Source organism: Boleophthalmus pectinirostris, unplaced genomic scaffold (assembly GCF_026225935.1).
Source record: "Boleophthalmus pectinirostris isolate CB_2022bp ecotype Guang Dong unplaced genomic scaffold, ASM2622593v1 HiC_scaffold_9, whole genome shotgun sequence".
In the NCBI taxonomy this organism is placed as follows: Eukaryota; Metazoa; Chordata; class Actinopteri; order Gobiiformes; family Gobiidae; genus Boleophthalmus; species Boleophthalmus pectinirostris.
Genome location: NW_026571541.1, coordinates 10,048,075 through 10,067,546, shown reverse-complemented (window position 1 = coordinate 10,067,546; position 19,472 = coordinate 10,048,075). Strand labels below are relative to the sequence as shown.

The following is a 19,472-nucleotide window of genomic DNA, read 5'->3' as shown; positions in this document are numbered from 1 at the left end:
TGGAATGGGGACAGCACTGTGGATGAGTGACCTGTCAGACTCTTGTATCACAAACAAGGTTGGAAAAGTGAGTTGAACAGGCAGGCCATATGTCACTTTGAATTAAACTGTTTTTAGCCAGACAATATCATAACATTGTCTTATTTATGGTATGTTAAAAAAATGAACATAATTTTTTGTGATACAGTTATTGATAGAAAATGATTAATAATAGAAATAGGTCCTTCAATTTTCTGTTCGGAAACACTGACCTGATTATATATTTTCAAAGAATTGAAAGTAAAAATATGGCAAAATGGTGAGTCAATAAAAATAAAAGAGAAACATTCTTCAAAAGCTCATTAAAGCTTCTGCAAAATTGACTCTTGTGAGCCTTGAGCCATGTTATAATGGCTACATTTACACTGAAACTAATCACCATATCACCATGTTGGAAACACATCCAGACACATCATTTCTGTGTCTGCAAGCCTTCCCTGTCCACAAGGCTTTGAGCATATTTGTTTACATTTCACAGAAATTAAACCTAAAACCGCATGGCTCATTTGCATAAACTGAAAAAAACAGCTCACTGTTGTGCGCTGATGTGGTTCAGCTTCTGTTGGACTAAAGGACACGACTCAGTGAAATATGAGTGTTCTTTCTGTGACGGAGGGGCATTCTGCTAATGGTGATCTGTTCTGTGATTCTGTAGGTTAGGTTAGGTTGCTTTATTCGTACCCTTAGGTAAATTTGTTTTGCAGATTTGAGAGGCAGGTCCCACATTTCACTCATCCACATCATCATTAATAAACATGTATAAAACACAATTACAAAATAAAGTGTTCCAGTGCTCCAGTCAGAATAGTTTGTTCCGTCAACAGTTAAATTCATTAATCACGCTTGACTAAAATCTAAATAAACATTAAATATATAAAAAGCACAATATTTTTCCAAGACAAACGTACTGAAATTGATAAATAGATTACAATTTATTCATAAGTATGATAGCAGTTGGAATGAAGCTCCTTTTAAAATGGTTTGTTCTAGATCTTGGAACTAAAAGCCTTTGACCAGAGGGAAGCAGCTGAAACTGAATTTAGTGGATGTTGCACGTCTTTTATAATACTCTGGGACATCCTCTCTAACTGTCTTAAGTACAGGGAGTCTATCACGTTGGAGATGGTTCATGTTAAAATTTTCAGAAATGATCTGCAGGTCATACACATAGACTATATATGAATGGACATATATTCTAGCCTCTTAGTGTTTTGGTGGTGAATTACTTTTACTTTGTTACCTCCTCAAAAACATACCTGGAGTTGTGTTATGTTTCACACATGTTTAAGTAATCCTTTATGAAGCTCATAATACTCTGTTCTACCTTGTGATGTCATACAGTGGTAGTTTCAAGTTAGCAGCTACCTTTTATTCTGTAAAGATCGTCAGTTCCAGTGCTAAAATCATTCAAATGATTCCAGTGAACACAGTGGAGATTTCAGAACAGTGGAACAGATTTTTCGTTTGAATAATTCAGCCTAAGTGGGCCCTTTAAAGTAGATTTTGCAGAATTTCTCTATTAAACCAACAACAAAAAGTCATGTTATCTTAATTCTACATATTTTATTTTTAGTTTTTTTATTAAGTACAATTCCGTTTTTTATGTAAATCAGCTTTACCATAACACAACAGGAGCTCATACATGGTGTTGTCAGTCTTTGTTGATGGACAGTTCACCCCCGCCGCTCCTCGTCACGGTGACAGGAGCAGAGTGCGTCGCCCCGGGCAACCCTCACCGCGGCGACTAGCTCTGTACCCGATTTTTACGGAGTTTGAGTCTTGCTCACGTCACACGGTCCCAGAGGAGATCGCTATCAGTGAGCGGCTACTGTTCACAATAACACACAAGGCATCCCTGTACAATTTATAGTATATTTTTGTAATATATTTCAGTTTAACTAGAGTAAAAGTTAAATTAAATATAAATTTAAATAAAAAATTACATAAAAAAACAAATACTACTACTAATAATGACATCTCTCCGTTAAAGGTGCACTACAAAACTTTTCTGGTGGAGGACCCAGCTTATGCTTATCTCTGCCTGTTAGTTCTTTGCCTGTAATGTTCCACAGTAAGGCTTTAAACATGTATATCTTGCATTAATTCAATCACATGTGTTTTATTTTTGAAAAAAAAATTGAAAAAGCATGCATTCCTTGTGATGAACGGGCTTGCCTCTCCACAGATCAAACGGCCCTATAACTTGGCATGTTTGCGTCAACTGTTTTGCTCCATGGACATAGATAAATTTAATGCCATAGTGTGGAATATTCTGCAGCAAGGAAACTCCATTCTCCATGGACGCAAGTAGGTGGAGTAACTGTGGACCAGAAAAGTTACATAGGGGACCTTTAACAAACAATAATTAAACTCTAACTGAAGGAAAACTATTTTTAATGAAGTGATAAGAAAGTGGGATTAATAAAATGAAGCTGTGTTTTGAATGTAATTAGCCAAGCTTGTAGTTAGTATTTTTATTGCCTCAGGACCTAATTAAAACACACAATATGAACTGAATTTTGATTTTGAAAAATAAATTTGAGATCTAGTTGCAATTTAAGATTTTTAGCAGCAGTGTCTCAGTAGTTGGAGCGTTTTTAAAATTGTGTAAAACATGAATGCGTTCAGATTATTACAAGAGCTGCCCTATTACGAAGAACAATTATAAGGAAGTTTAAAGGTGCGTTGTGTAACATTTCTGGTGGACGGCCTGTCAATTGCTTGTCTCCAACAGACATGGAGATCTTATTGCATTACATTTAATTGAAATTGAATATAAAATTGAATATTTTTAAATGAACAAAATGTAAACGATCTATGTAAGTCTCATAAATTAGAACTATATAAAGCATAATGAAATAATATGACAGTGTGGCATTAAACCTTTCTGTCTCCATGGAGACCAAACCTGGCAAAGTTACACGTCAGATCTGTGGTGAGGCAACTCTGCTCACAGTCAGAATCCCTGTTTTTCTAGGCATTTTTGAGCACCTGTAATTGATTAAATATAAGGTAGATCTGTTTAATGTCATACTGTGGAACATTCCAGGCCGAGCAGTGACATCTCCATAGAAACAAGCCGGTGACTGCCTCCCAACCATAAAGTTACATAGTGAACCTGTAACTTTAGAGGAGACATTATCTAAAATCAACTTTGAAAAAATGTTGAACAATGTTATAATGTTTTCTCCTCATCAATTTATTCAAAGTTGTATTTTGACATTGCATTTGAGACGCCATTGCTCAGAAAATTTGTGTCTCACTTACCCCTCATACACACCCACTGCTCCGGACTTCCTCAGTTGTCCTATTTATCTTTTAATTTAATTTAATTTTTTATTTTATTATTTATTTAAACAGTGATACAGGGCTGTTGGCATGGTCCGTGAACCAAAAATCAACAGATTCCATTATGTCATTCTAGATCATAATTGTATTTTTAAATGAACAAAACGTAAACGATCAGTGTAAGTGTGTTAGAACTACATAAAGCATAATGAAATAATGTGTTAGTCAGACTGTTTCTATCATTTTAAATCAGGCCCTTTTATATATAAGTCTTTAGTCTTCATAGTCTACACTGTATTCTCTTGTTCTATGGACACTTCACATCTCTTTGGCTATCGCTGATGTTATAAAGTAAATTTGCTTAGGCACACGGGGTGAGCCAAATGATAAAGTCCATAAAAGTCCAGTAGTGTCTATGGCCCTGAATACTGCACTGTGGGATTGGGTTCTGGGCCAGTTCATATTTCACAGGTTTTTATTCGGACGTGAATCAGAATAAAGAGAATTTAACCTGGCGTCGTGAGCCTCTGCACCAAGCTGTTTTTTCCACTTCAGTGCTAAAGGCTGCAGGCAGGTTTGAGGGCACGAAGTGAGGAAAAAAGAGCTTAAAGCATTTAGAAATATACTGGTAAACAAAAAGTAGGAAAAAAGTAGGAAAACACTTATGCAACTGCAACTTTTGGACAACATATCTGGATAACACATCTTTGTTATTGTATTTGTATGGAAAACGAGTAACTGCCCAAGTAGCTGAAGTTGTTTTTAGTATGATTCATGTAAGATTGAGTAATCTTCATTCTCCTGAATTCAAAATGTCATTGCACAGATCTCACCCATTTTCTTAATAAGTGATGTGCGTAGGGTTCAGCACAGTCATGTGTCTGTTTAGTTACTCCCTACTGTGATGTGCTGACTACTTCAAGGCTCTTTGATGTGATGACGTTTATGATGCTTCCATTGGGCAATGCAGATTTCAGTCAGTGGACTGGTTTCTTTTATTAAGTTGTTTTAGATGCATTTTGTAATATAATGATCCATGGGTGTCATAGGTTATAACTGTATAGCAGACACAAGCACAGTGTCTTCTTGAATACCGGCTCGAACGTCCCCCTGGCTTGAAAGTTCCTGCTTGAACGTCCCATTCTCTCGGCAGGAACATTCCCCTCCTCCCTCTGCTATGGCCAGGAGAGGGGGTACATTCTCGTCGGCCTTTAGTCAGCTGTGTCACACATTGTGTTGTATTGTGTTAGAAAATCAGCATTCTGTGTCATAATAAAATGAAATACGAATGAAGCGAGACCAAATGTCGGGCCTTGTTTATATAATTTTACTGGTCTTCCCAAAGTGGCTCACATTTTTTCAGTATGTAATGTCAGTATAATCCTCCTTTGTTCGCTGAAGTTTACTATCAAATCATGTTTTTTTTTGTTCCCCATATCCTATAGCGTCTGTAACTGTTGATTTGGGAAGCAATATTAATTATTTCTGTACCATTTGCTGTGTGCCATGAACATAATTTGTAAGCAGCACAAAACAAGAAACTTAAAGCTACAGAATTTGTTCAAAAATCATTCTGAATCAGGAAGTGACACTCACTTCTACTCACCAGACGCGATTGAGTAATGGTGATGATGTCTTAAGGAAGATAAAGGAATATGGACTCAGGTCAGCGTACGCCCACAAGTTACCTGTGAGGAATTTTCTGAGACAAGTGATGGCACTGCTTGAAACTTGCCATCTGATCACATAGAACCAGCATTTTATCATCTAAAGACCCACTGCTCAAGTTCTGCAGATGGACTGAGGAGAGTATTTGGCATTTAATTTTATTTTTTATTTATTTTTTTTTATGTATATAGATTAACTCACTTAGTTTCATAAAGGGTACAATTCAGGGGGTCTTTCCAGCAAGGGGGACTGGGGGGTATTCTTATATTATGCAAAACTTGACGTTGTGAGCTTCAAGCCATGTTATAATATTTCAATTACATTATAATATCGTACAACCTCATCAAAAACATCTCTGGAGTCATTTTGTTTCATTGTCACGTTTATTATTAGTATGTCTACATCTCCAAAGCTCAAAATGCTCTGTTCCACCTTGTGATGTCATGAAGCAGTATTTTTCCTGTTAACAACTCCCTTTTACCTTTGTTCAATAAACTGGCAATTCCAGGGATGAACAAAAAATGTGACTTTTTAATACAGTTCTACATCCTTCCCCCGCCCCTCCGACTTTACACATTACTGTATATTCATATTTACTTTCCCACACTGGACACAAATTGGCACAGTGATACAGACCCATACTCACACTGTACATATCCCACTCACGTTCGAATGACGTCACATTTTGCCGGTTGCCGTGGAGACCTGTGTGATTGATTGGTGGGCTTTTCCTCCTGTCTGTTGTCGCTGTGTGTCTTTGGGGGGGTCCTTCAATCTGCTGAGACCACTGTTATTTCAAATAGACTCGCCTTAGGGTGCACAGAGGCATGGAAGGAGAAAGGGACACTGTAATTTACCTTCTCTACTCCTATTGCGATTTTTCTCACAAGCATTGCGTTCTGTTGAAATTTCACATTTTAAACATGAAATATGGACTTACAAACTAATACAAGAATCACATTTAAGGACCATTCGATTATTTTTAAATGTAGACGACTTCAGTTTGGTGGTGTTTTAATATTTATTATGCCTGAGACCCAAACCTCTACTGTTTTAAGAAGCCACTGACAACATTTTTAACATGTTGTCAGTTATGTCCACCCACAGCTCTCTGACCAATGCCTTATCTTTAAATATTTATGAATTTTAGCATGACCGAGCAATAAACCCACAGATGCACAACTGGACAGGAAGTAGTGACACTAACAGTGTGGTTGCCGGGCGCGTTGTGCACAAAGATTGCAGTTTCTGAAGTACCATAATTTCCTCCACAAATAACAAAATATTCAGCCTTTGTGATTTGCTGATTGTATCCATTGAAATTGCGATTTAATTCCAATTGTGATTAATCTTGCAACCCCTACCAAATTGGAATTGTCTGATAAGGTTTGTGATTAGATTTGCAGTTTGTGTTTTAACAAGATTCTGTTCACTTTTCATGTTTTAAAAAAGAATAGACAAAAAGACTGATATGAACAAATTGCAGTTCTTGCAATTTGCTGATTTCCCATTCCATTCGATTGCATTTGAAGTGCCGATGACACGTTACTAAATTTATTAAAATAGTTAAGATCATTATATAGGATTTTTGCATTCACACGCATATTTTTCGAATTTGGCTTAACTTTCTGGTTTGAAATCATGATATCACACTAGGGAATTCCATAACTTACCTTGCAAAGCTCCTATAATGTACACGGAAATTATGATCTGAGAAATACAAAATTTGAGAAAACCCCTTTATTTTGTTGAATTCATGTTTAAAGTTTTAGAAAAAAATGTGTTTTTGTATGTAAATTGTGCCAAACCTTTGGATAGAATTTTCCCTACTGTGATGTCATCAGTTAGCCTGATTCAGCAGGTTTCACTTCGTAGAAACCGTCTGATCTCGAACCGTTAGAATTCGTTTGCTTGACTGTAGGCGGGTACTTTTTTTATTTAATCAATCGCTGCTATTTGGCTGTGATGTATGTAATGCACCGCTAAGGGGGCTAACTGGTATATTAAGCTTTTCCCAAATCCCATAGGGAAAAGGTCAATAACGTCTTTCCCCTTGATAAAATTCACCAAACATTCTCTTTGTTCCAGCTTTAAATCCTCGATCTCAGGAATCGTTGCCAAGACAGAAAATATGGCTCTTCGCTGATTGGCTGGTGCCCAAACTTGCACTTTCGGGGTTTTTACAAGCTGTCTAGTGTATTCTGATTCCTGAGCTAGTCGCTGGAGGGAAATTAAATTGAGCGGAGGCATTGCCTTGGCAGTTAAGTAATTAGAGGGTCCTTACCAGATTTCCAACCATGAATAAAGAACATGTTTTAGTTTGAACCGTTAGCCACACCCACTTGGTAAGAATGTGCCTGATTGGACAAAAAGAGGTGTCAGTATCTCCTGTATTAGTTATTACTTGAAATAAAATGTTAAGCAAAATGAATAGATTATATTTTAGTCAATTTTTTTCTTCTTTTACCCTACAATGCCTAGTGTCAAGAACATTTATCCTGACAAGAATAAAGTAAAATCTGTTACAGGCCTTTTAAACTAAATATATCTGTTATATATACAAGTCTTCAAAATGTTAGATACCAGGAAGCTGAAACCCTTGAATAGGGAACAGTGTGGTAAAAGGGTGGGATTGAGATTGAGATCATAGCTCAACCTGCGATAATGGTTCTGAATAATACATGTTCATTATGTGGTTTGTCATGCTATTGGCATATGCATTACTTTGTGAAAACACTGTTATAATTTATATTGAGGTTCCTCAATTTCAATGATAATACAGTTTGCACAACCATGGAGATCTTTGTGATGGAAATTACAAGTAGAGTACATTAGTATTCCATGTTTGCAAAACCTTGAGACGCCTGTAGATTTAAATCCATATTTTATTTCTCTCCATAACTCATAACTTTGTCTCAATAATCACCATCCATACCATACATAATGCTAACTGATAAATGGATTGATTGTTATGGATTATCTTCAATTAAAGACACCTTTTATACAATGCAGTGTAACAGGAACTATGTGTTTTAATTACAAGGTCTTGTTTGATATGGTCTATGCATTTTGATAGACCATCGTGGCCATAGTGACTTATCAAAGTCTGATCTCGACAGATATCAGAAGCTCAGCAGGACTTCTGGGTCTGGTTAGTACTTGGATGGGAGACCGCTGGGAAAATCAGGTGCCACAGTGGGGTGCCAGTGCGAAAACTGTTGTTGTGTCCTTAGATTAGACACTTTACCCACATTGCCAGTATAAACGGGGTGTGTGTGTGTGTAAGTATTGGTGATGGTCAGAGGGGCGAATGGCGCAGATTGGCAGCCTCGTTCCTGTCGGTCTGCCCCAGGGAAGCTATGGCTACATTATTATCTTACCACCACCACGTATTGAGTGATTGAATAATGAACCAAATTGTAAAGCGACTTAGAGCATTTGGAAAAGCTCTATATAAGTTTCATGTATTATTATTATTATTATTGAAGTAACATCTAGTTTGTCCTCTTAGGTATGACAACCATGCAGAACCAACTGCTGGGGACTGTCCCAGACATGCTTGCTGTATTTGCAATTGCTATAGGCCTATATTGAACCCCCCCCCCCATCTGTATAAATAGATAAACTTAAAGGGACAGTGTGTAACTTTCTGGTGGTGGAATGTCATGATTCCATGGAAATAGAAAGTTAAAACCATACTTTGTAACACTCTCGATGGGGTTAGAGAAGTTTAATGCCATTCTGTGGGATTTATAGTCAAACAAACATTTCCACGGAAATAAGCAGGAACAGGCTCTCCTTTAGAATAAGCAGTTTTTAAGTGGAATACAAATAACCAGAATGGAAAAAGGAAAAACATGTACTTATTTTAGCCTATTTGTGGCTAAAAGGTTTCATACTGTGGCTTTAACTTTCACTTGGTGTTCTTGCACACTAGTTTCATTCTTTATTTCCCTGTAAATTTCATTATCCCACTCTCCACTGCGGAAAAGGTCATTCTCCAAACCACCACGGCAGAGGAATTTCCTGGAAAAGTTCACTTTGCTCTTTAGATCTGAGCTGTAAGCACTAGCCTGTTTTATTTATTTACCCACGCACCATTACACAGTTCATTACCATTGATTTGCATGGTTCAGCGTTTAGCCCTGTCAGAATGTATTGGTTTCTGGTCCTGTCTGTAGACCAGCCAGTTTCTTTTAGCTGATCACACAAGTGCAGCAGTTTGTGGGAAAATGCAATGAAGTTGTTCACATCCTTAACCACACGGAGATCCAGGAATACTCTTTGGGCTAATATATTTGCTTATAGGTCACAAGTGCAGCTCATTTTGTGGTGGGGGTTTTAAATAGCTGTGAATGGCCGGCTTATTGAGTCTGTGTCTTGATGAATTATACGTGAGAGAAGTGGTCAAGTGATGCTGCACTGGGAAATCATTGTATGCACTGTGCAAGTACATTTTGTATATTTTTAAATACTTTAAGATGCACTGTGTAACTTTTCAGGTTGGAAGACTGAAACCTTCTTGTCTCCATGTCAATGTTGCTTTGCATGGAATGTTTTCTCAATATTAAACTTCTCTCTTTCTCTTGTTCAACTAGAAAAGCACTCAGAGAGCGCAGACCTCCGCCAAGGACTACCCCCATTTTTTATATAAATTGCGATAAAATCAGTCTTCTGGATCAGATCCGGATCAGCCTTTGGAATATGAAAGAGGATCCCATTGTCCATCCCTGAGTCAGATTTCATGGGGTTTGGTCAATAATTAACCGAGATATTGAGAAACAAAATTTTTGGCCCCATTTACCACAATGTTAACTAAAATTTCAAAGTGATCCAGAATCCAGGATTTCTTCCGGATCACCCCCAAAATGAAATCAGTTCTTCCTTTTCACATTTCCAACAAATCCTGAAAATTTCATCAAAATTGGTCCATAACCTTTTGAGTTATGTTGCTAACAGACAAACAAACAGACAAACAAATAGACAAACGCCGGCAAAAACATAACCTCCTTGGCGGAGGTAATTAAGTGTTTTCTAGCAAAGAAAATGTCCTTCCATAGATCTGACCTCTAACCTGATGCTGTCACCTACTTGTCTCCATGGAGGTTAATGGATTTAATGCCGTAGTGTGAAAAATTCTTGACAAAATCATAGTGACAAAGCAGGTTGCAAAAACTGCTATTCAAAAATTCAATACTTTCCCTGATCAGCAATAATCAGGGATGGAAATGCTGAACTAGATTTATTGCTTTTATTGCTTATCTCCATGGTGATGTCATTTGTCTGAGATATTCCACAGTATGGCATTAAACAAGCAGGAAAATTACATGGTGTTGACTATATATGACTACTTCAGCACTACATAAGCCTCTGTAATATAACAATGGCTGGGTTTCAGATGATCTCATAACATTCTGTAGGCCAATATTATTTAATGCAGATGAGGGAAGCTAAAATTCCTATTGATAAAATGCAGATTTTTGTAATAATACAATGAGTTCTTGGGTCTAGTCATTGATGGCAATGATCAGGTTCAACATCTGCAAATTTAACTTGGGTATTACATGAGAAAGTACAATGTAATCAATAGGGGAAAAACCTGGCTTTTGTGAGTATGACGTGAGTATCCCGTTCTATAATCTGAAAACCACCGATATGAAACAAAAACCTGCCTATGTGCCTATAACAGATTGGAATACTCACTTTACTAGAACACAGTTATGATCCTTTTGCTAAACTTCTTACAAATCTTTTCTCAGTTGGCCATTTTTGAGGTTTCAAATTTTACTTCCTGTTTGGAAATCTTGACCACATACTAGGGAATTCCATAACTGCATCCTAGCAACCATGTGGGTTTATACTGGGCCAGACCTCCTCTAATGTGCACAGAGATTATAATCTGACATATAAATATAAGAACACAGCTTTATTTTGTTGAAATCATGTTTGAGTATCAGAAAAATGTGTTTTTCACATGTAAATTGTGCCAAACTTTTGGACAAAATTCTCCCAGTGTGATGTCATCAAAATGAAACCCTCTAAAATAGAACTCACCACTTCCTGTAAATATCAACATATTATTCAACTTTTCTTCACAAGCTGCTTCTCGACTGGTATAAAATTATCATTTATATTGCCAACAGGTATGATCCCACCAAATTAAAGATGCATTGTGGAACTTTTCTGCTTGTTGGATATGTGGATATGTCATTGCACTCCCACAGTATGACATTAAACAGCTCTACTTTACATTTATTAAATTAAAGGTGGTTTTATAGCTCAAAAATACCTAGAAAAACACACATTATGACTGTGAGTGGAGCGCCTCTCCACAGATCTGACCTGTAACTTGGTCTGGTTTGGTCTCCATGAAGATAGAAAAGGTTTAGTGTCATACTGTGAAACGTTCCAGACAAAGCAATAACAATAACATCTGCAAAAGCATTTGACAGATCCTCCACCAGAAAAGTTACACAATGCACCTTTAAATCAAAATGAGAGGAGAATCATAATGGTCATACCCAGAATCTAACTCAACAATTCTCGAAACCTGTGTGGTAACCAAGGCGGGTCAAGTCCAGTAAAAAAAAATCCATGCATACAAACCACCTTATACTCTAAAGGTCATATTACCATTATTCTAACTCCAGCTCTTCTTCTCTCCTCTTTGTTCACAGCCGAGCCCCTCCCTCTCATGGACCTGTGCAGACGAGTGGCCCGAGTAGCTTTGGGACGAGACCGGATCCACCACATCGACTCCCTCCCTCTGCCGCAAACGCTCAAAAACTACCTCCAATACCAATAAAGACTGTCTATAGCATCAACACAGGACGCAAGGTGGACCTATCCGTTCTAACCAGCTGGAACTGCGATGTAAAGCATGACAAAACACACAGACAGTTGCAAAAAAATGATTTCGTTTACAAGATTTCAGATTTCTTAGATTTTGGATTTTTTTTAATCTGCTTTTTTTTTTTTTCCTTTCTTTTTAAACTTTGCTTTCTTGGTGCGCTACTAAGGTGGAGAAGTTGACCGTGAGATTACAAGTGTTGCAGTGCAGTTTAGCAGATACAAGCCTTAAATCTTACGCACAAAATCAGTTAGTGTTTATGGATATATACATGAAAATAGAAAGTGAAGTAATGCTTTTTTGTCTGAAACAGATTACAGTAGTGTCATGGGTTTGCTGAAAACAATGGACCCTCTGTGAGCAGTAATGCAGCCACTTAAGATACCAAAACAACTAGTTACTCAACATGGGTTTTCTCCTTATTTACAAAAGATCTAAAAAGTTGGGACACTGTAAATACACAAGACGAGCTCATAATGCCGGTTTTTAGTATTAAGGTGCGTTGTGTAACTTTTCTGGTGGGTTTTCGTCATTTAAATGTTCTTTCTTTGACTGGAATGTTTCACAGTATGGCATTAAACCTTTCTGTCGTCATGAAGACCAAACAAGGCGAAGATACAGGTCAGATCTGTGAAGAGGTCACAGAAAGAATACATATTTTTCTGGGTAGTTTTGAGCAGTGGAACCACCTCTGATTGAGTGCAAATGTAATGTAGAGCTGTTTAATGTTATACTGTGGAACATTCCTTGTAGAGCAATGGCGTATCCATAGAAACAAGCAGTTAACGGACCCCCAACCTAACCTAAGTTTCATAAATCTGTAAATTCAATTAAAGGTGCGTAATTTTTGATGATTGAGGGTCTGTCAACTGCTTTGTCACAAGTACATGTTGGTGATGTCAACAGACCAGGTTACAAGTCAGATCTGTGGAGAGGCGAGACCCACTCACATTAAGAAAGCATGTTTTTCCAGGTATTCCGAGGAGGAGAAAAAAAACAAAAAAACATGCGTAACTGAATAAATGAAAAAAGAAAATTAATTTACTCCCACACTATGGAACATTGCAGGTAAACAAAAAATATCTCCATGGGCACAAGCAGGTAGCAGACCCTCCACCAGAAAAGGTACATTGGTGAAAAGACGGAAAAATTCAAGTTCACAATAAGTTGTCTTTCCAATTTAAAAAAAAATTTAAATTTTTTTAAAAAGTTCATACAAAAATTGAAACACAATATATTAAATTAAAGAAGTATTATAAGTTGCTTTTTCTTCAAAATACTAGTCTGCCATTATACTACTACTATTGTGTGCCCCCTAGTGGTTATAATTGAATGGGTTGCAATCATCAAATGTAATGTAATTTTTAATATAAAACTATAAATATGTCTTAATTGGTATGTTGTTTTTAATTACATATAAAACCCAACTCTTCGATTAACAATTTAGGATTCATGTACATTTTGAAGGTCTGGTCTGATTTAGTGGCAGTTATGGGTTTTATTGAATTTACATATTTTTAAATTTTTAATTTTCAGTGTCCCAACTTTTAAAAATTTTGATGATATTTTTCTCAAATCTTAAAATTCCAAAACCATGTCTTGGACTGACAGTGTACCCGAGATCTAACCCAAAGCACAGTATCTCTAACAAAAACACTAAATGGTTTTAAATGCTGCTTTCCTCTTTCTTTCCACCATTTTGGCCTCTTGAGTTTTTAATCATTTGCTTTTGAAAGATGGTCTTAAGAGATTTTTTAGTCTTTTTTTCTATGTATTTTGAGATTTATGCGGGGTCCATGTCTCGCAGGTTCAAGAATGTGCTGCCATGAGATCTTTTAATGTGAAGAATAAACTTGGCTAAACTTGTATTGTTTGGGTTTAATTATTAGTCTGTGTGGACTTTGCATGTTCTGCCTGTGTCTGAGTGGGGAACAAGCACAATAGGTCTAATCGTCCAGTTGAGGTTGTCCTGACTAAGACTAAATGAAGATCTGGAGATGGGTTTTCATCTTTTTCATTTCATTTTTACTTACTTCTCACGACCAGAACCAGAAGCACAAAGACAAAAGCACAGTTCACAAATTACTTTTTGCTTTATTTTTGCAACAACAATATAAATTTGTGCATTGAAGGGTGTAATATTTGGGCAGATACCTCCCTCTACATGCACCAACTTCACTATTCGAGCATGTGAAGAATACATTACAAAGATTATAAGATGCAAATGTCTCTCAATGTTCCTACTGTCCCTGTCTGTTGTTCCAGTTTTTTAAATTCCCTGTAAATGTCACGAGACGTCATACTCTCAGTCTTCCACATGTCATTTCTATATGAACTGCTCCTTTAGAGTTCTTTCCACCCTGAACTTCAGCCAGTTGACATTGGTGATTTGTGTCCATAAAGAGACTTGCTCAGAGAAATTGTATGTAGTGTTAAGATACCAAAAACCCAATTTCAATACTATGGAAAAGACTCAGTATGAAATATTGATTCACTTAGTTTTATTTTGAATATTAAAGGTCCTATATGATGCAAAATTGACTCTTGTGAGCTTTAAGGCATGTTAAAATGTTGTTACCTCCTCTAAGGCTGTGTTTGACAGTCTGAGCAGAAGGTGCAACGAAAACACTTTTGCACGTGCTTCTTATTCCGTGTTTAGCATTTTTGAGAGGAAATCTGCGTGCATACGGTGACGCAAAAGTGTGTGGAATTCGATTGGGTATGCATCAAGCCACAGGGTTTCAAAATGGCCGCCCATTGAAGTCCATGGGCCGAGCTCAATGGCACATGATTCCAGAGTAGTCTTTAGCCTGGCGAGGTCCGTCTGGCAGCTGTGGGCCAACTGAGCATGCGCAGTAGTGCTCTTTTCTCCCACGAGCGCATGCACAGAGCATGGTCTCGAGTATCACGTGATCGCTTTGACCAATCAGAGCGAGAGGAGCTAGAGCATAGCAGAGTGGAACAATTATAAAGCTTTTTTTTTTAAAGACAACTGAAGGATTTTGAGATGAGAAAAAAGTTTGATATAAAAAAAGGTAAAAATTGCCACAAAATTTGACATTTTTGAAAGTTGTAGGTGTGCTGTCAGCCGAACACGAGCAGTTTGTGATTACATTGCGCTCTATGAGAAAAATCTTGTCTCAACTCAGGGGATTTTTTCCGCTGAAGTACCATTGAAGTTCTGCTGAAGTGAGTGGCCACTACGTCAACTGGAGGAAGCCACAAGCAACAACACCCTATCCAGTTGTTTTAATAGATCCATGGTGTGCATGCCAGACAGCTAGGTGGTGACGTATGTGACGTAAACATGTACACGATGTGAGCAGATCTGACCAGAGTTTTGTGTCTTGGGCAGTGTAGACGGAAATGCTATGGCGGAGCATATTTAACTTTTCTACTCTGGAGGGTGGTTTCAGATTTTTGCGTTTTAAAGCCCCAAAAACTCTGTCACCATCTAAACCAAAGGCACTTCCGATGAAATATTTTGTCATTTTTACCTGCAAGTGTTCTTGTGTAAACAGGCCTAAGTCTGTCCACATTTCTAAAGCTCAAAACGCTCCGTTCCACTTTTGTGATGTCAACACAAAAACAACATTATTATAACATAGATCAGAAAATAGTGTAATATGGACCTTTTAAATTGCAATCCATACCTGCTCAAATGAGTATCTAGTTTCGATACTAGTTTCATTATCGATTAGTATCCGATTTTCAATATTTATGACAACCCTTAGCCCATACACAAAAGAACTCTGAAAGAACTGTGTCAAATTCTGTGTACAAAGTTCCCCTGGACCGTAAAACACTTTTTATTTGTGATTGTTGCTTGTGATTTATCTGTGCTAAGATGGGCCATGAATTCCCCTGAAGGATAAGCCATAATTCTGCAGAGAAGACAACGATTTTTACAGTGAACCAATCATAAATGTGTCAGCTATTACAACATGTTTTAACTGTGAGAAAACATTGCTCAAACTAAACCAATAAAGCAAATGCCAGGGTTTGCTGTTTATGTAACCCAGATGCCAGGCCCACTCCTGTCTGGCGATTCTCTCTGTCACTGAGGCTTTGAACTGAACAAAAGCTGTGATCAAAGTTCAGCTCCCCTCTGTGTCTCTGCCAACAGCACAGGCCTGTACTGTCCATTGTACTGTGCAATGTCATGTCCCAAACAAAGTAGCTGCTGATCTATACAACTCCCGTGTATTTACAGTTTTGTTTCACCGGGTCATGCCTGATAATATTTCAAATCGGATCAAAGGTGGAGCTGTTAGAAGTTTTGAAAATCAATTTAAATCTAGTATCAGAACTAGAAACTCATTTGAGCAGGTATTGATAATAAAAAGTCACATTCACAGGACAGAAATGACCCTTTTCCTGAATAGCTTTAGAATGACCTTGAGCTGTATCAGAACAAATGTAAGAGCACATAGACCAGCATATACCCATGGATCACTATAGAACCTACCTGGAGATTATGTACACATAAGGCCACATGGTAATATAAAAGAAAGTACTATAATTTAATGTTGAAAATCACATTCTATTGTCCAAAAAAAGAGTATTTCTTTTTTATTACTATGATTGTGTTTAGGGATGTGCAAAAATATCAAAATATCTTATATATATCGTATAGTTTAATGTGATGATACAGTATCAATATCATGGACTGCTGTATTGATATATCACCAAGAGAATTTTTTGGTATATTTTACTAATTTATTACAGCGCTACAGTTTTGTTGCTTATTTAGTGAAAGGAAACTCGTTTATGTAGCACATCTGACATATTCACTGTTCTGGTTGATTAAAATGTTTGTGTTTCATATGAACTTTGAAAAGATTTTTAGTATCACAGCCATGAGTGAGCCTTTATTTTTTATTGAAGCATATCGAATCAATTTGAAATATATCGTATTGAACTTGAAAGTGCATTTTATCGAGATATGTATCGTATCGGCAACTTCTTAATGATTCTCAGCCCTTATCATGTTATCAGAATTAGTATTGAGTACCAAATTTCTTCCTTAGCTCCAAACTCAACTTTGAAATTTGAATATTGTGTCAGTAGTTAAAAGTAGCCTGATTCATCAGCCGGTTTCACTTCGTGGAAACCGTCTGACCTTGCAGTGTTAGAATTCATTCGCTCGACGGTAGGCAGGTAGGTAGGTTACTTTTTATCGGTAGGTTACTTTTTGTCATTTAACCAATCACTGCTATTTGGTAGTCACGTATGTAATGCGCCGCTAATGGGGTTAACAGGTATATTAAGCTTTTCCCAAATCCCGTAGGAAGAAGGACAATAACGTCTTTCCCCTTGATAAAATTCACCAAACTTTCTCTTTATTCTGGCTTTAAATCCTCGATCTTCAGAATCGTTGACAATACAGAATATATGACTCTTCGCTGATTGGTTGGTGCCCAAACACGCACTTCCGGGTACTTGTAAACTGTCTATTGTATTCCGATTCCTGACCTAGATCCTGGAGAGAAATGAAATTGAGCGGAGGCACTAGGTGTCACCAGGCTGGCTAAGTTTAAAGTACCGTATTTTCCGGGCTATTGGACGCGCTCTTAAGCCTCTAATCCCATCAAAAACGACTGCGCGCCCCACAATCCAGAACGCCTTATACACGAATCTACTCGGGTGTCCCAGCATGACTTCAGTAAACTACAAAGACACACCACCCACAGCGCACGCAAACACACACAGAGCAGACAGCGACCGCACAGCGAAAAACACCCGCAGCCACACTCATCACCCCACGCCGACGAGGAACGGAACGTAGGAACAAACCGAAAAAGCGAATCCAATGTGCCACTCTGAGCCACAACTGAACAACTGAGTCACTGCGAACACGCCGACAATCCAGCGGTCCCAGACAGCACCCTCCCTACACGCCACAACTGAACAAAGCCCAGAGTCACCGTGAACGCAACAAACAAAGTCTGACTGACCCATCTAACTGTTGTGTTTCGTTTAAAGTCCGGTGCAGTTTATTTGTGGAAAAAGTTTGAAAATAGACCATTCAATGACACTGCTCCTTATAATCCAGCCCTATAGTGCGGAAAATACGGTACATCAAGTTAAAAAAAAAATACTGTCTGCTTGTATAGAGGTTATTGCTTTGCCTCGAATGTTCCACAGTATGGCATTAAACATATCTGATGTGAATTTATTAAATAAATGTGTTTTTCTGGCCCAACTTGACTCAGTTGTCTGCTCGTCTCCGTGGAGATGAGTCATAATGCCATACTGTGAAAAATTCCTGACCCCCCCCTTGTTTCTTTTTTCTTATTAGTAAATTATTAGCAATTAAGTGACAGGTCAGTGCATTTTTCAATCAATACCGTGACTTGTTGAGCTCTGTTTCATGTGATCACAGTGCTGCCTTCACTCCCTTTTGGTTCACCATTAACTCTGCTGGAGCTTATCACAGATACTCAGACGCCAAGTGATACCAACGTCGGTAAAGTCCATAATAAATCTCTCACAATGAGTTTACATTAGTACACGGAGAGCAGTGAAGAATGTGTGACGTGTTGCATAATCCTCAGTTTGACATTAAAGCTAATAAAAAAATATATAAGTTCAAACATTTATCTGAAAGCAAAGGTGTTGGTCTGACTTTGATTTAAAAGTTCTACACCAAAAGACGAGATAAGCCGCAGTATAAGGGTCACTCGGGGACACTTTGCTCCTCTCTCCTCGGCTCCTTTGTCCTCTTCCTCTTCTTCTCCTCTCTCATCTCCCCTCTCTTCTGCTTCTCTCTCCACTGCTCCTCCTCTTCTCTCTCCTCTGCTTCTCTTTGCTCCTCTCTCCTCTTCTTCCTGCTCCTCTCTACCTCTCTCTGCTCCTTTCTCCTCTGTCTCATCCACCTCTCTCTCCTCTGTCTCCTCTGCTCCTCTTTCCTCTCCTCTCCTGTCTCCTCTGCTCTTCTCTCATCTCCACTGCTCCTCTTCTCTTCTTCCCTCTCCTCTGCTCCTCCCTCCCCTCTCTCCGTGTCCTCTGCTTCTCTTTCCTCTACTCTCCTCTCCTGTCTCATCTCTCCTCTGCTCCTCTCTCATCTCCATTGCTCTTCTTCTCTCCTCTTCTTCCATCTCCTCATCTCCTCTCCTCTGTCTCCTCTCTCTCCTCTTCTTCTCTTTCCTCTTTCCTCTCCTCTCCTCCACTCTCCTGTCTCCTCTCTCCTTTGCTCCTCTCTCTGTTCCTCCACCTATCTTTGCTGCTTTCTCATCTCCTCTCTCCTTTGCTCCTCTTCTATCCTTTGCCCCATCTCTCTCCTCTGTTCCTCTGCTCCTCTTTCCTCTTCCTCCCCCTCCCCTGTCTCCTCTCTCCTCTTTTCCTCCACATCTCTCTTCTCTTGTCCTCTGCTCCTCTTTCCTCCCCTCCTCTCTCCTCTGCTCCTCCACCTCTCTCCTGTTCTCCTCTGCTTCTCTTTCCTCTCCTCCTCTCTCATGTCTCCTCTCTCCTCTGCTTCTCTTTTCTCCGCTCCTCTCTCTTGTCTCCTCTCTCCTCAGTCTCCTCCACCTCTCTCTCTACTTCTTCTTCTCTGCTCCTCTTTCCTCTGTCTCCTCCCCTCTCCTGTCTCCTCTCTCCACCGCTCCTCTTCTCTTCTCTCCTCTTC

The 19,472-nt window shown here is 38.4% G+C and overlaps 1 protein-coding gene across 2 annotated transcripts in view; it reads left to right on the top strand.

The window, feature by feature from the left end:
- LOC110154562 (SPRY domain-containing SOCS box protein 4) overlaps nucleotides 1–13,713 on the top strand; it is a 69,066-nt gene extending 55,353 nt beyond the window's left edge. For both annotated transcript variants that reach the window (XM_020918560.2, XM_055147985.1), the window contains one exon: nucleotides 11,673–13,713. In XM_020918560.2, coding sequence (XP_020774219.1) covers nucleotides 11,673–11,800 — 128 coding nt within the window. In that variant the 3' untranslated portion in view covers nucleotides 11,801–13,713. The remainder of the gene's footprint in view (nucleotides 1–11,672) is intronic.
- The last annotated feature ends 5,759 nt before the right edge of the window (nucleotides 13,714–19,472 follow it).